A 17,215-nucleotide genomic window follows, 5' to 3' on the forward strand; every position below is an offset into this window, starting at 1 on the left:
ACCGCCCTCACCCAACCAAGGCAAGTGCACCAACTGGGCACCTTCCTGCGCTCCTTGGTGGATGTAAACCAGCAGATGCCTCCCACATTTCAAAGGGTGATAAGAAATACACTGACCTAAGAAAGGTTTATGTTTATTCCTGAACTGCCTTAGAAATTAAACATTGTACAAAATGTGACGGTTTTTACAAAATAGAAGAGTAACATCGTACATCATTTAGCATGAGTAATGTTACTCACATAGCAGAGCAACAATGGAAGCATGAACAAATGAAGAGGATCTAAAAAACCAAACCAACAATCACCACTTTGTATCTGCACACACTTTGGCTGGTGTCCTAGAGACCTCACAAGTAACATCCACCCTGGAGTCGACATGAAGATAAACTGCATATTAGTATTATGAGGAACCCTGACAAACACGACAGAGGAGTGATGACTTGCATTCCACTATCACCAACGCGCTACATTGGTGACAACACTTAATATACCAGACCACTCCTTCAACATCCAGGAGAATAATCCCCTGCAGCACTCTTACCTTCCTGCTATTCTCTTAATCCCTTTCCTTGTTCCTGCAGCCAGAACTCAATTTTGGCTGCAAACTGAGAAGTGTGTTGTTTCAACTCCACTGGCTCCGACGCACACTGCCTGCCTCAAGCAGCTATTTGTAGGCAATTCTCTCTCTTAGGAAACTGCTAACATGCTTCAGTAAATAAAATTCTCCAGCTTGCAGCTATCTGCTGTATTTTACAAAAGGAAATTGAACCAAATATTATAACTTTGATATAGAATTAGATGAAATATTTCCACCGATAAGATTTCCACAAACATTTTATGTAACAAATCCATAGTGATCTTTAAATAAACCCAGTTTGCTTGTGGTTAATTTCTATGTACATTATAAATACATACACACACACAATTAAAACCCTGACATGGTAGAGTCATGTGTCTGCCTGCAAGATGCCAGAAAGATGTTTTTGGGAACCAAAATCTTCTCTGATCCATGATGAGCACCTCAGGCGAGTTTGGAAATGTCTTCATACTGGATATCTTCAACTCGGCGTCCTTTTAAAGGTCCCTGGAGAATAACACAGTAGAATAAGTAAGATCAAAATATAAACCTGTTTGTTTGTTGAATTCCCAATAGGGAGCTTAAAGAAAGATAGCTAAAGGGGTTGTCTGAAATCTCTCCACATTCAGATGTTTTTCAAGAAGTACAACCAAAGCGAATAGCACTGGAAATCACAGGCATTAGTGTCTTTACTCAGTGCTGCATACAGTAAAAGCACGACAACTACTTTTCTGTTTAAGTGTTCTGTCCAAAAGCCACATACACTGGAGGCTGCAGAGGGGCTGCATAGCAGAATGCATCCAAAGAACTGCAGGTTTGGGACTTGCTCACAACACAATGTTTCTGTTTCATTATTTTCAACCTGACTGGAGAATGTGACAGGGCCTCAACACTGTCCCAGAAATCTTTTCACTTTCAGGACCCTATCTGTGTTAAAGTCCTTGCAATTTTGGGGCAAACATAAGCAGCTGCTTTGAATTAATTCATTGTGAACTTAAAAGTAATAAAAAATTTTATTTTGAATACAAACTTCTCTATATAAAAATTCTGGTTACCCTACAACTAAAAAGAAAATCTCACAGGCTTCACTAGTTTCTAGGGGTAGTTTCACCCATTTTTAATTTATAGACTCAGAGTTCATGCAGGAAGGGGAAATCTTAACACCTACAAGCATCAGAACTAGAGAAAAAACTACCCTTGCTTTCCAAGACCAACGTTATCCTAATCCTTAGTTCCAACCAAAGCTCTTCTTTGGTCACGACAGCTGCACAGTCTCTTTTCAAGCAAATTTTCCAGAGTCCAGTATGGGCAGAGTTTCTGCAGCCCTTCTTTGCACGAGACCCCAAAAGGGTCTCTCTCCTGCAAGTTCTGTTTAAGAAATTTGTCTCAGAGACAATACCCTCTCTGCTGTATCACTGAGTTTAAAGGTTGATTTTGCAGAGAACAAAGAAGCAGCCACACAGGCATGACAACATGGCCTAATTTTAGCCCAGAGAAAGGCAACAGGTAAAAAAACCAAACCAAACCACAAAACAAAAAAAACACCTTAACAACGAACAAGACAACAAATACACACATAAAGCCCCACACTCAGTTTGGAAAAGGCAGGAGAAAATTCACCTCCTTGCATACTTAACATTTTTTACCTTCCCACAAAATAGTACAGCAGCCACGTTCAAAATAAACATACGAAATAGCCTGCAAGCCTCTTTCAAGTTCAAAACTCGCTGAATTCAGCATCCTGGCATCTTTTTAAAGGCAAACAGCGGAGCATTAGTCTGCAAAGGGGAATACGTGGCTGTTTTCCTACTGGTTGGGAATAGGTGTGGGGTGACCACAGCATCTTGCACACCATAAATCCCATGTGTAAGACAGGATTAATGATACCATTTTTCTTTGTGAAAGCTCTCCAACGTACAGATGAAAAGTGCTCTAAACAAATGAGATCTTGCAGCATTTGATACTTACAGAGTCGATGATTATTGTCGCTGAAAACTTCTTTTCATTGATAGATTCCAAGATGCCTTCATTTCCCCTGTAACCACCATTTAACACCATCACTTTCTTGCCTGAAATGAGAAATAAGAAAACAGTTACACCACGGGGCTCCCAACTCCTTTTGATGGAGTTGTGTTCAACTCCACTGGCAGCTGAGGGAGAGGTTTGCCCCAGCAGCTTCAGCAAGCAGCACCCAGCTTTGCCTCACACCCTGCGCATTTCCAAAGTGCACCTCACTTTACTGCTCCAGGCTACGCTGATAGTAATTTCAATGGCTTCTGCCCCTACATCAGGGAAAGAAGCCAAAGCTATTTCTCCCACATCCCATTCCCTGTGCTAACAGCTCAGTGTATCCCCTTTTTGCTTTCTTCTCCCACAGGCATCAATCCTAGTGCAAGGGTGGGCAGAGCTCGCCTGCAAGTACGTTATGCTAAAGAGCACTCACCAGCACCATCAACCAGCTCTTCACCAGCTGCAGAAATGCAAAACGCAGCAGGTCTGTTGAAGAATCTCTGAATCCCAAAATCCTACATCCTGCTTCCCTGTACACTGACAGTGTTCTGCTCACTGCTACCCTGACCGTTCCCTGAAGTACTGGTCTGGTGCTACACATAAACATTAGTGTGTATCAGCCAAAAACCACCAGTGAACCAAAGAGGAGATGAGGTAAGCTTTAACAAGAATCCACAGCTATTCAAGGCATGACTTTGGAGGCAAGATACAGGATAAATATGACCAAGGGCTCTGTATGGCTCCCAGAGATGCTTCCTGGCAGCTGAAGAGAGATGCTTTCATCTCATCAAATGAGCCCATTCCTAAAGCACTTCAGTCCTCTCAGAAAAGAACCTAATTCTTACATGAAGGGACTGTGAAGACTCAAAGCAGAAACAATGTAATAATTCCCTAGAAAGTAACCAGAGGATATTAGGTAAACGATCAGAGTAGTGTATGAAATGTTGTCTCAAGAGGCTCTCCATAGAATCAGAGAATAGTTTGGGTCGGCGGGGTCCTTTACAGGCCATCTGGTCCAACTCCCTGCAATAAGCAAGGACACCTTTAGCTGGATCAGGCTGCTCACAGCCCCGTCCAACCTGACCTTGAATGTTTCCAAGGATGGGGCATCCATCACCCCTCTGGGCAACCTGTGCCAGTGTCTCACCACTCTCACCATAAGAAATCTCTTCATTTTATCTAGCCTGAATCTACCCTCTTTTAGTTTAAAACCATTACCCTTGCATCACAACAGGCCCTACTAAAAAGTCTGCCCCTGTCTTTCTTATAATTCTCCTTTAAATACCAAAAGGCTGCTATACGGTGCCCCCAGAGCCTTCTCTTCTCCAGGCTGAACAACCCAACTCTCTCAGCCTGCCTTCCTAGGAGAGGTTATGGTGCTTTCAAGCTGATGAATTATAGTTTTAAGAGAACTGAAATGTAAGTTTTTGCAGTGATAACTAAGCTGAAAACTGAACAAAATAGCTGTACCTGGTGCTGGTATTACAGTTTCTAGATGTGTCTGATCAAGCTTCAGTTTGTCTCCAGAATCAATCATCTTCACAACTGCTGTATATTTGTCAATCACTTCCTGTTGCAAAAGGCAGAGGCCAATCAGAAAAATAATAATGAAAAAAATCTCTAAATTTACATTTCAAAATTAACAAACTCAGGACCGCAAGTCTGCACTTCTACATTTTCAAAAGCAGCAGCAAGGACTTCTGAGCTGTCCCTAGGGGCATCCAGCTTTCAAGAACTGCTGACCAGCCCCACTCTGAAGTTAAGGCTAGATTAAAAGGGCTCCTCTTGAACAACGACTGGTTTAATTGACTACTAATTTTTTCAGCCTTGTCTGAAGATATTGTCAACCTTTGAGTCAGCTACCTTAGCTATTCTCTCAAAGATGCAGAGCAAATTAGAGCCTTCTTTCCATCACGGGAGGTTAAGCTGGCTGGAAGCCACACAGTGACAACTGGGACACTACCTCTCAGTGAGGCAAAATGTCACTGAGGTTTTTGCGCCTAGCACAAACCATGTTCCACCTCTCATACTCAGAGCTCAGTGGAAGACAGCCACTGGGACTCATACACCTTCCAGACGTCTATCAAAAAGCTGTGATTTTGAGCTCTATACACTCTTGCTGATCCTTCAAAACACATGTGGGTGTCACCTTTGGTGCTTTTGCCAGAGACTGTTGAACCTTGGACTACCCAGCAGAGCACCATTCCACTAGCAGTGGCTGAAAGCCCTTCCGAACAACACAGCAAGGCTTACAGCCTGAAGATTTTGTACACAAATGAAATCCTGCTCAAAGACAGCCTGAAGCTTAAATATCAGTGCAAAACTGACTAGTCTCAGATTAAAATGCCATTGCACTGCTCTTGGTTGTATCACATTGACAAAGTGACTGACTGTTCTCCAAGACAGATGTGTTAATAGGGACAAACTACGCAGAACAAAACAGCGCTTAAGAAAGGATCACCGAGTACTTCGTGACATTAAACCAAGTCAGCAATTCACTCCCTGCCCAAAGTAAGTCCCAAAAGAGTTAAGGTGATGCTTCAGCCCTATCAGCATTGAGTTAAAGCTGAACAACTTGCACAATGAAACAAATTTCAGAAGTTATCTGATACCAGAAAAGCTCAACCAATGCCACATGCTTCCATTTGCACACTTTACCTTCACAACTGCCTTCTTCTTGTGATACTTATCCCCAAGCTTTTTTGTTACAATTTTGACAATGATTTCCTGGAAGATTTGAAAGTAGAGAAAAAAAAATTAAAATAAAAAGGCAAAACACACAAACAATTACACAATCTAAACTAATTACACATTCAGGTCACTCTGACTCCAACCACAGATTGCACAACACAGCATGGGAAGCAACAACAGCAAAGACTCAGCTTTCAGGAATTTGTCTTTATCCCTGAGTTATTGCCTCAAAGTAGCATCTCAAGAGGTTTTTTTGTTTTACAAATATGGCTACACTTGAATTCAAGATATAATGTGACAGCTCACAATGGGTCAAGGTCCGGACTTCTTGATCTAGAAGTCCAATCAAAAAAGTAGAAGCTGAGATGAGGTCTCAGCTCAAAGGCTGATGCAGACTTCCACAGCTCTGTGCAAGACAACTACTATGTAGAAAGAAGGGGGTTGTGGTAATAATCATGATTTAAACATGATCTGTAGAGACTCACAGTACCAACTGTTTAATTATTGAATTCCACCCCATCTGAGATCAGGCATTCCATGCTTCACACTGCAGATCATGCTCAACCAGAAGAGTAATTCCTCCCAGACACTGTAATATTTCACACTTGGCAGCTTGGAAAGTAAGAGTGAATTTAGTTTGGAACCTGCTTTTGGATATTTACACAAATCAATAGTGGCTTTAGAGATGCAGAATCAGTTGTGTTTGGCAAAACAGTAATTTTTAAGACACTTACAGGCTGCAACCAGTAGTCTCTTCGAGATGTTCTTTTCTTCTCCTCTTCAAGCTACAGAACAACAAATAATCACCATTTACTTCCTCCTTTCACTGCAGCTTTCCCATGCCTTTGAAAAGCTGAACCAATTCTCCAGACCCACATCAAGTGCAGAATAAAAAAAAAAAAAAACAATCCCTAAATAAGGGTAAGTCAGTGTGTGTTTGCTGCATAAAAATCAAACCGATGAGATCCAGGAATCCATGATAAAATGATGGAGATTTATACGTTTTTTTTGTCAAGTGTTTCTATATATTTTCTTCTCTTCCAAATCTGTATTCCTTTACTTCCAACATCTCAGTCATATGGGGAAGAGGCACAGATGAGCAGCAGAAACCAGTTTTAATGGGGAAGTGAAATCATTTTGCCTGATAAGATATCAAAATCTGAATTCCATACGAGCTGAAGGTCTGAGGTTACTTCAAAGGGACTCCCTGGTAAAGTGGGCATTGCCATAGGCATGGGGTTACAAAGAGACAGATCCTGCATGATTATTACCTCCATAATCTCATCCAGTGCAGATTTCTTCTTTTTCTCTTTGAGCTGACCAGAGCTATGAGCTGATTCTTTTCTTTTAACTGCCCCTTCCACCATCTTCAGTGCATTTGGTCCAAGGACACTGCTGGAAAAGTAAGATGGTGTTTTCACAGCAGACCTTACACTGTATCCTCTACCCAGATGCATTTGATGAACTGGTTGTGCAAAAAGGCCTGCTAATCTATTTAATTTCAGCGTGCAAGTCACCTTCCAGACCCTACACGTCTCCCTTCTCTAGGACTGCATTTGGCAGATACAACTGATCTCCTTGAGGTGTAAACTCCATGTCCACTGATGTTTGCTGCTAGCAGTCCAGCAGAATGACAGCAACCTAACAATCAGTTCACCAGTGCAAAAGCAAAGTGTTGATCGGGGACTTGAGTTCAATGGAGAAGAAAAAAGCAGGTCGGCAAATAAGCTTTTCAAATTCGAAAAGGACAAACTTGGGGCTTTAGAGAAGCCACCTGGACAGGGGAACTCTCAAAAATGGTAGACATCTAGAACTCGTTTCAGAGAGAGATACTTAACCTATCCAGCAATGGGAGAAAACACATGGGGATCTGTAGAAAAGGGCTCCACACCCAGCAAATAAACACCATCTTCACAATGACATTCGAAATAGGCAAATGGCCTACGGGTTATGAAAGAAAAGAGCAATCAGCACAAAAAGTTACGTATCAGGGAACATCTAGGTAAAGCTAAAGGCAGCTTGAGTTAAAGCCATTTTTGTAAAGACATTTAAATGCAGTAAAAACATGCAGGTGTTCTATCATCCAAAAAGATGAAGGCGGCTGCTGTGAGGTGGACAGTAAGGTAATATTAATATGGCCTTGCAACAAACAGCATGTTCTGCCTATGGTGAGGATGTTAGATATACTAGCAAGGGGAAGATAAGTAATGGCAATGGAGATACAGAAATGGCAGTAGAAGCAAAATCGAGAAAGAAATTGTATTTCACAGAAAGTCTGGATAATCTCCATAGTAGAGTTCTAGAAGAAATAGCAAATTACATCACAAATCAAATAGCAAGTACATAAAATAACATCTCATAAAGGGTAACATACAATTAAAACATAACAAATGCAGTGCCTATATTTAAGGCAGCTAACATATTTAGCCGTGAGGTTACTAAGAGATTCCTGGGTGTCAATTTTAAAATAAATCTTATTTAACATATTCATTAAGGACCCTGGGACAAAGTGAGAGACCACCAACGCTGTTCGGGTGTGTCATCAACATGGAGAAGACAAGAAAGAATTGGACACCAGAAGGGACTGGTTTATCTTGAAAATCAAGTTTTAAATACCACACAGAATTCAATAGCACATTATGCAAGCTCACATATTTTGGAAAAGTTTACTCTGATTACCTTCTATCTACTGGGAGCTGTTTAAGAACAACAAAAGCAGAAAGGGGTCTGGCTATAATCACAGATGACAGCTACCAGTGTGGACCAGTCATGAAAGAGTCAAATGCAATCCTAGGAAGCATCAAGACAGAAAAGCATTAGTGCCTTGTATAAGCCTTGGGAACGTTTCATTTGCAGCATGCACAAATTTATCAGCTCCCCTCTTCAAGATCAGCTGAAACTGGAACAAGGACAAGGGAAGGGATATTCAGCAGATCAGGGGGATGGAGAGATAAGGCCAGCAATGTGCAGGCCTGCTTGTACAGCTCAGTGAAGAGAGCCTGAGACTGTTCTCTACAAATACATTGTCTGAGAAAGCAAACACCAGGGAGAAAAAGAACTATTTATGTTAAACACCCAGACCAACATGAGACCAACTGCTATAAACTGGTATCAGAAAGATGGGGACAGACCTTTAAAAGGATCTGTAAGCAATAGGACAAGGCGGAATGGTTTGAAGCTAAAAGTGGGTAGATTTAGATTAGACGTTAGGAAGAAATTCCTTACCACGAGGGTGGTGAGACACTGGCACAGGCTGCCCAGAGCAGCTGTGGCTGCCCCATCCCTGGCAGTGCTCAAGGACAGGCTGGATGGGGTTTGGAGCAACCTGGTCTAGTTGAAGGTGTCCCTGCCCCTGCCAGGGGGGTTGGGGCTAGATGGCCTTTTTTAAGGTCCCTTCCAAGCCAAACCATTCTGTGATTCTATGAAACGGACCATAACCACATTTACGTGTGAAATGACAGACAAGGTCCTAACCATTAGAGCAAACAGGTTTTGAAGGATCTTCCCTTGGGATTATAGGGCTGGAGAGATCCTAGCTGTGTACAATGGAGGCTGATCAGTGTGCAGACAGGACTGTACACTGGTACACTTGCAGTACTGCAGACAAGAGTCAGTGACCTTGATAGTTGCTTCTGCTCAATCCTTAATTAGAAGTAATTCTAATCTTACTTGTCCACTGAGTGAGTTAAGCAGGGATTTGAGGATGCAAGTTCCTGAGGGAAAAAAGTAAGTCCAGGGCTCCCAGTTTGCTCAAGGGCAGTCAGCATCAGAAACTGTGTCCACAGTGCCAGTGGTGACTCCTTGCTTCATGTCAGCCACACAGATGTTCGAGGAAAGGCACAGCTCCCCCCTCATTCCTGTTCTCAGCAAGGCTCCAACTCCACCACTGTACCCAACCGCTAGCATCCCCACACACTCAAAACTCTGCCATTCACTGACTACGATCTCCTGGCCCTATTTCTGCACCCTGCTCAGGAAATACAAGTGCTAAGTTTCGGTAGCTTGTGCAGCAAGTGCAGAAGTTGGGAAGCCAGGAATTCCTACCACATGCTGCACTGGCCTACCAGACATCAGGTTAAGCTCAACTGAACCTCAGTAATAGCCAACAGCTGCAGATCACACCTTTATGCTGACAGAAGGAAGCAGCTGTGTCACCTGTGATATATAAACCACCGTCTGGCCACTTTACCATGAAGTTGGTATCCCAATTTTGCTTTTACATTCCCATTAAAAAGTTTACAGACAAGCATCTCTCATATGCTATGAAAAAAAATTAGACTATTTGATATATGATTTCACATTCAGCCAAATTTTAGCAAGCACCTTAAGCACTCCTCATTGAAACTATTCAAGTAAGCGTCTGAATTAAGTTTCAAACTCACCTTAAGCACAACTCAATGCTTAGGGATAAATTACAAGTTTTCCTCAAAGCCTGAAATCTGTATTTATTATTGCAAGGAACTACTTTATTGTCTCATTTTCTGCCTGGCACATCTCCCATCAGATACCTTATCTAAGAGTTGAGCTTGTGATGAGAGGAAAGCTTTCATTTTACCTGCAATATGTTTAATTAAAATATTGCCTCACATGAAAAGATGCACTGCTCATCAAACAGTTTCACAGGCTGCTGTAAGTCACTATTGTTTGCATTATTGATCCCTTTTGTCCTGCATTGCTCGTGGTTATATGATGACAATTAAATTCATGAGCTTTAGAAAGATTTATATCAGGTAGATTCGGCTTCTTAAATGATGATCAAAGAAACTATTACCTCCAATTAGACAAGGCAATCAAACCTTTTAGGAACCAAAATTAACAAATCACAAATACCCACTCATAGAAGGCTGCTGGGACTAGATGGCATTCACTTCAAATGCTTTGACTGGATCCGTTATCCACCTTTTCACACACCAGTATCTTCTTGCAGGAACTGGAAACTGCCTATTGCTTTATGGAGAAGGCTCCTCACAGCACACATTTAAGATACACCCATTCATCCATTTCAAATACAAAAGAACCATGAGGTCACCTAATATCTCCTCCTGAACAACACGACAGGATGAGACATTAGACTTCAAATATTTTGGGACAAGATACATCTTCCTGCCCACACAAATATCATTGTCAAATAAGTGCTTTGCAACAGTAAGGGTCGCCCTTAAATTCTTTTCTCACCTTGTTTTAGAAGATGCTGCTATTGAAGTACTTGCTCCTTTGTTTAAATTAAATGTAACTAAAAAATAAAAAGACATTACTCTATTTCTATCTTTAAAAGTAACTACATTGACGGATGTTAAAATTTTTTAAATCTGCAAATGGAAAAGATCATAAATTTGAAAATATTTACTAATCTATGTTTTGGTTCAGCTTTTAAAATAAATTACTTTAAACTTTATGAGAAAGCATACTTTGTATTTCTATATTCCAGTGCTACTTAGAACTGATCTCAAAGCACTTTATGAAGCACCGAGCAGGCCTCAGTGCACATCTCATTTTGATCACAAAATCAGCCTCTGTAGGTTCTAGAAAATTACATGTATCAAAATCTGGTTACCTTTTTCTTCTTCGTTTTCTCTGTTCAGTTCAGTATAGACTGGCTTTTCCTGCCAAAAAAAACCCACAAAACACGTTTCAAGAGTCAGACAGAAAACTAAGCCAAGATACCATTTTTTGGTGATCATTGATTAGCTCAGTTTTACAGACGACTGCAAAATGATTACAAGTAACTGTAATATTCATCCTGGCTTGATCCACTGAAGATTATAAATTGAAAACATTATCTCATTACAGGCTCCTGTGCAAAATTCTCTAATTAACACTCTACAGAGTTTCTGTCTGAACTTGCTCGATTCCAGCATGAAAGGAAAGTGGCCTTATTGAAGCAGTTTTCTCTATTTGAACCAGCATGATTAGACTGGTTTCTGGACAAACTCTTAACTCAGAGAAGGAAATTCTGGAATCATTCCAAATTTTTAGCACCGAAGGCTCAGACCATTTAAATTTCAATTAGTTTTAAATTAAGAAAAAGATAATTGTTTATAACAGCATTTAAATGTACCTATCAATACCCAGGATCAAATGTGAGGTTCCAGTCCCAGGCAACATGTATAGATGTCACGGAATGATGCAAAATAAACAGATCCCAAACACCACATCAGTACTACCAAAATAAAACTTGTCACTATAAGGATCTGATTATGCCAGCTCCCCCCTAGTTATTTACTTCAGTCTCTCCACTGTACAAATTACTTGTTACTTGTAGCCCTAAAAGTTGTGAAGAAACATAAATGAAGAGGCATCATGCTGGTTACTGTATTGTTTACTCTCCTAAAATCAAGAGTGTTTTTTAAATCACTAATCACTTGAAAAGCAGTAATTATTACTCCTTTAGTACTAAAGCAAGCCAGGTACAAAGTAACTCCAAGTTTTCCTCCAGAGCAGGTTAATCTAAGATAACTGTATAGCAGAAAATTCAGGACATAAGTGAACCGCTGTCATGATTCAAGTATGGAAGAAAACAGTCTAAATCAGTCTGAAATGGCCAGGATCAGACACAAGGGCCACAGGATTTCAAAACCACAACAAATCTAAAAAGGAGCTGTAAACCTCTGCTTTCTTTTATTTACTTTTTGAAACTGTGATTCCATAGAGGACCTTGATGTTCATCAGCCGTAAAAAACACCAGCAAGCTGGTTAGTCAAGGAAATGTAACAAGTTGCAATTTCAACAGAAACAAGTCAGTCAAGGCTCCTATCAGAAGTATGCGGGAGAAGACTATTCCTTCTGGCTTAGATGAGACCAGCAATGCAGTCAAATATGCCCACCGTTTCTCAGTTCGAACTGGTGATGAGCTTGTAATCTAAAGCATGAAGCTTACTCATCATCTTCTGACTGCAAAGGAAATACCAGTGTCGAATTCACCAAAGGATCCCACCAGTGTCGAATTCACCATTAACTTAACCAAGAACAGTTTTGAGCTGAAGGTGGACATACAGTGCAATTTTCCTCACCAGTTCTTTCCCCTCCAAACCTCTTCTAACTTGTTGTTCAATGAATTTCGCTGTTTTTTCTTCATCATCAAGGTCCTGTTTCTTCTTCCTTTCTTGTTCTTGTTGCCTGCGAATAGTCTCTGGGTCCCTGTCAATGTACTGAATATACCAGCCTTTTGGAGTCTCATCAACCTTGCAAAGACCTAAGAAGTCAATACAAGAAAGAGTAAGATTAATACTAACAAAAGCAAGCAAGGGACAAGGATAATTTTCACAGTCCAGGTTCACTATAACAATGCAAATACTTTACCAGAGACAATGTACTCCTTTACTGGCCTGGTAGAATTGACTTTGAATTATCTCTAGTATGTGTTCCTGCCCTTCAGCTAGCCAGTTCTATTTGGAAATAGGCCAGTGTATGTAATAAAGTGAACAGAGTGTTTTGCAATACTTTCCTTATTGAAGGAAATGTTTCCTTCCCACTGTTTTAACAGGGAAGAAAACAGAAATCTAACATATATGAACAATACACACTAACAGCATCATATTAAAGGAAACATTACTATGCTACATTATTGTTACTAACTTATATGACTCATGAACGTGTCCTGTAGGACACAGGCAATCAGAGCCAAAGTAAACTTTCTGTCACACCACAGTGCCATTTAATCTCTTTTAATCCTGCTGAACAAAAAACCTGCAGATCTTGAGCTTTAAACCCTGTCACTTCAAATACGGAAGGATTCTGTAGTCATGAGAAGTGTTCTATCATAGTTTCTAATTTTTAAATGGCAACTGTTGGAAGCTGATTCGGAACTTAGCAATACTAACAGTAAATACAGACCAGCAGATGAAACTAGGAAAGGTTCATGACTGATGTTTGCCAGGTTTCAGACATTTTTCATAAGCAAATTCCTAATGGTTAGCACAGAAATATGTCTGGACATCTGTTAATATATATACAGGAGGGAAGGGGAAGAAAGAAAAATGGAGAACTAACAGAAATGTTTACTGATCAATTATCAGCAATGCAATCAGCCAATAATTTTACAACTCCTCAACCTCGAGAAACTACACTTACCTTCTCTCCCCAGCCACTTAGTAAAATCAGTCAGTGTCTCCCACTGTGTGGCATTCATGTGGATGTGTTCTCGATGACTGATATACTCATTGTACACAATATTATTGTGGACCCTCTTTGTTCCTGAAACACATCATCATCATCATGTTATTATTAATATTAATGTTATTATTAAAAAATATGTGGGGGACCTAGGACAAACCAACGAAAACTTCTCACAAGGAACCAATAAAAGACATTAAAACCAAACAAAAAGCAAAGTATTTACCAAATCGCCTCCTGAGCAGTTCTAGGAAATCATTTCGGAATTCCCTTAGGGGATAAAAAGAAAGTATTTTAATAAAACTTTAATGATTTCAAAGCAATTTTCTATTACCATTAACAATTAAATATTTGCAGCATAAGCATGAGTATTCTTTTGTAATGAGCACGATGAAAATCAGATGCTCATTTCCCTGTCTCATAAAGTAGTATTAAATGCAGTACATACGCACAAAGAAACACAATATGGTACATGCATGTACAAGTTAAATCTTCAAAAGGATAATAGCCTTTCAAAGGCATAAAATGGAAAGAACAAAATCTAAACACTTCCCGCTAATTGCTGGTATTTCATTACCAGGTCTCTTCCTGGCCTGACACAAAACACAGGGCAGGAGAAAGGGCAGCAGCGGTGGGGGAGGGTACACTGATCACTCATCTCACTGCTAATTCAAGGGCTTGAGTATAAAGCCTCACTTCAGACTCAGGCTGAAGACAGCTCCAGTCAACCCAGCTGTCATGTAGGTCAGCTGGACAAAGGACTGGGGAAAGCTGTGGGAAGTTTGTCACACCCCTGATTTGTTATCTCTCTGTAATGGTTCTTTTAGCTCTTTGTAACTCTGTGTGTGTGGCAGTCACTTAGCTGGGGCAGAAGGGTGACATACTTTGTAACGCAGAACAACTTAAAATGAGACTCAAAACGCGAGATAAAACTGTCAAATTTGATTAAACATCATGGCTCCCTGAAGCCTCTCACATGCGTTCTAAAGGGACATTGCCTAAACTTTCACACTGCCTCTAAAAAAAGAGCTGACGCTAAAATGTGTCAGAATAAAGTGTCTTCAATGGGACGTGACTGGGCCTTAGAGGTATGGCTGTGCAGACCTGGTACAGGAATGAAGATCTGGGTAAGAATATATAGAAACTTACTCAGAAAAGTAATCCATGAATTGCTGAGGATTTTCAGAAGCCAGCAGCAATTGCCTCTGGTGGGACTCTGACATGCAATGACATTTGAAGCCATTCTATAAAATAAAAATAAATACCTTGCCTGACTTTGTCTCAATTTGCAACATTCACACAGCTGAACAGTGTTAAAAGTAATGTTTTACAAGTCAAATTTTCTTGGAGGCTCTACAGAAAACACCTTAGCCCAGCCTCAGCCTAGCGTGGGGTGGTTGTTCCTCCTGACCAGGCAAGCCAGAAACAAAACTCCTCCCAAGGCCAAGAGCCTCCAGACAAGCGTGAGAGGGGATACGAGACAGGACATTCCAGCAGTACTCTTTGTCCCTTGTGGAACAGCATAGACAAGGCTGTGGACCACCCAGGTCCACCTAGGACCCATCCAAGCGCTTGTGGGAGAGCACTGGAAATGTCTGCTGGCTCCCTACCTGACCAACACCAACATGTGTAAGCAGGCGGGGGGGGAGCGCTCAAGCTGTGGACTGTGATAGTTTGGCAACCTCTGGCACAGGGCTGAAGCTGTCAGAGCTCCCCAAAAAACAACCAGACATAGGACGTTTGACTGCACCCTTTTTTGTCTAATGCTCTTTCACCACAATATGATTAAATCCACAGCAAATTTCATTCCATGGGAGCCCCACTTCCCTTACAAAAAGATCTGGTTGTAAAGCAGCGAAGCTTTTTTGCTTGCAGTCACTGGGAGGAGAACCAGATTTGAGCTTCTTGAGTGAAAGGAAGAGGGGAACAGAAACAGCTGAAGAATGATGCAATTAAAGATCCACAGGATGCTTTACTTCTCCTCTCTAAGGCACATTAAAGATTCTGTTCACGGAGAAAGGCAAACTAAAAGCGCAGTTAGCCCAAGTGGAGGTACTTTTGGAGCACAGCTCTGTCGGGAATCAGGGAGAAGAGGACACTCACATCCTTCAGGCATCTGGGTCCATGTGAACAGACAAGTGAAAAAACACAGGGGGAAACTTCAGAGAAAAAGCACCTCTTCATAACAGATGAAGGGAAGAAACTGAGCCAGAATCAGAAGTACAGAGTCATCAGTACAGGAAAGACATGGACCTGTTTGAGAGGTCCAGAGGAGGCCCACAAAAATGATCAGAGGGATGGAGCACCTCTCCTGTGAGGAAATGCTCACAGAGCTGCAGTTGTTCAGCCTGGAGAAGAGACAGCCAGGGAGACCTTCTAGCAGCCTTTCACTACTTAAATGAGGCTGATAAGAAAGATGGGAACAAACATTTTAGCAGGGCCTGTTGCAACAGGACAAGAGATAATGTTTTAAACTAAAAGAGAATAGATTCAGGCTAGATGTAAGGAAGAACTTTTTCTATGATGAGGGTGGTGAAACAAACACTGGCACAGGTTGCCCAGCAAGGTGGTAGATGTCCTGTCCCTGGAAACATTCAAGGTCAGGTTGGATGAGGCTGCGAGCAACCTCATCTAGTTGAAGGTATTCTTGCTCATTGCAGGGAATGTTGGACTAGAAAGGCCTTTAAAGGTCCCTGCCAACCCAAACCATTCTGTGATTCTATGAAAAGTGACTCACAATGCTCCAGACAGGCATCCTCTTGGGCATGTCACTGCACGCACCTTGCTCCCAAGAAAAATCACGGCTACCTTCAACTCCTGGATGGGAGCCACCTAATTCATAAGCCTGGCAACCTCTCAAGGGGTGTATGAAGGACTCGTCCCTCCAGAGGTTTTGGGGCCACCCTGTGCACCGTCTCACCCTGGGCTGATCATTCACTCTTCAGGGGACTGAACATCTCCAAAGATGGATCAGAGCCAACACACTTCTTCCAAAGTGGATTAAGACTTCTTCCATGTGGGATTGGGGATACCAATAGGATCACCCCACCCTCAGCAACTAGGAACCCTCCAGGTCCCACCAATCCGCCCCCCAGGGGACCGTAGTCTGTACAAGAGACTGGGGACCCCCAAAGGAGAATAAGGGCCCTGTCCTATGCTCCCCTAAAGTGAGTTGAGGCTCCCCGTGCTCCCGGAAAGCGAGGCCATGATGCTCCCCTGAAGGATTGCACCCCACAGACAAGATCAGAGCCCCCACAAGGCGACTGAGGACACTTCCAAGGGGAAATCAACCAACCCTACACCCCCGCTGCAAGGGGACCAGGGAACCCACAAGAAGGGTATGAAGTCCCACACCCCCTGAGTAAATCCCAGACCCCACAAAAGGATTATGGATCCCCCACAAACGCGATCGCATCCCCCCTGTGTCCCCCTCAATGGCACTCGGGACGTTTACATGGGAGATCGGCCCCCCCGCCCAAGGGGACTGAGGACCTCAACCAAAAGCATCCGACTCCCCTGTTCAACTCCAGGAGAGCGGCCCCCCTCAAGGGGCCTGGGGTTCTGTACCAGGGGACGGGAGCCCCCCCCAGAGGATCGCCAGCCCCGCAGGGTTCGCGGCCCGCCGCGCCGCCCCGCCACAGGCCCGGCCGCCAGCGAGGCGGGCTTACCTCATCGCGGCACTGCTTCTGGCACATCTGACAGTACCAGCGCAGCTTCTGCAGCCCCTTGGACTTGATGCGGTTGGCGATAGCCTTAGGGCTGAGGAAATCCGACTTCCCCATGACGGCAAGGCTGAGCCTGCTCCGCCCCGGCCCGCAGCCTGCGC

The 17,215-nt window shown here is 42.3% G+C and overlaps 1 protein-coding gene across 3 annotated transcripts; it reads right to left on the reverse strand.

The window, feature by feature from the left end:
• Positions 1-117: 117 nt before the first annotated feature.
• KIN (Kin17 DNA and RNA binding protein) lies at positions 118-17,192 on the reverse strand. Of its 3 annotated transcripts, none has more exons than XM_080394074.1 (13): positions 17,058-17,192; positions 14,539-14,633; positions 13,616-13,659; positions 13,348-13,470; positions 12,288-12,469; positions 10,832-10,880; positions 10,453-10,510; positions 6,549-6,669; positions 6,012-6,062; positions 5,245-5,313; positions 4,057-4,156; positions 2,545-2,645; positions 118-1,083 (listed from the first exon to the last, which is right to left on the reverse strand). In XM_080394074.1, the coding sequence occupies exons 1-13, from the start codon at positions 17,169-17,171 to the stop codon at positions 1,021-1,023; spliced, it is 1,170 nt and encodes a 389-aa protein (XP_080250200.1). In that variant the 5' UTR covers positions 17,172-17,192; the 3' UTR covers positions 118-1,020. The 3 variants fall into 3 exon arrangements, with proteins under 3 accessions (XP_080250200.1, XP_080250199.1, XP_080250201.1); XM_080394073.1 differs by having other exon boundaries at positions 6,549-6,672; XM_080394075.1 differs by lacking the exon at positions 14,539-14,633 and having other exon boundaries at positions 6,549-6,672.
• Positions 17,193-17,215: the final 23 nt, after the last annotated feature.

The sequence above is a fragment of the Falco punctatus genome (genome assembly GCF_963210335.1).
Source record: "Falco punctatus genome assembly, chromosome: 6".
Classification (NCBI taxonomy): Eukaryota; Metazoa; Chordata; class Aves; order Falconiformes; family Falconidae; genus Falco; species Falco punctatus.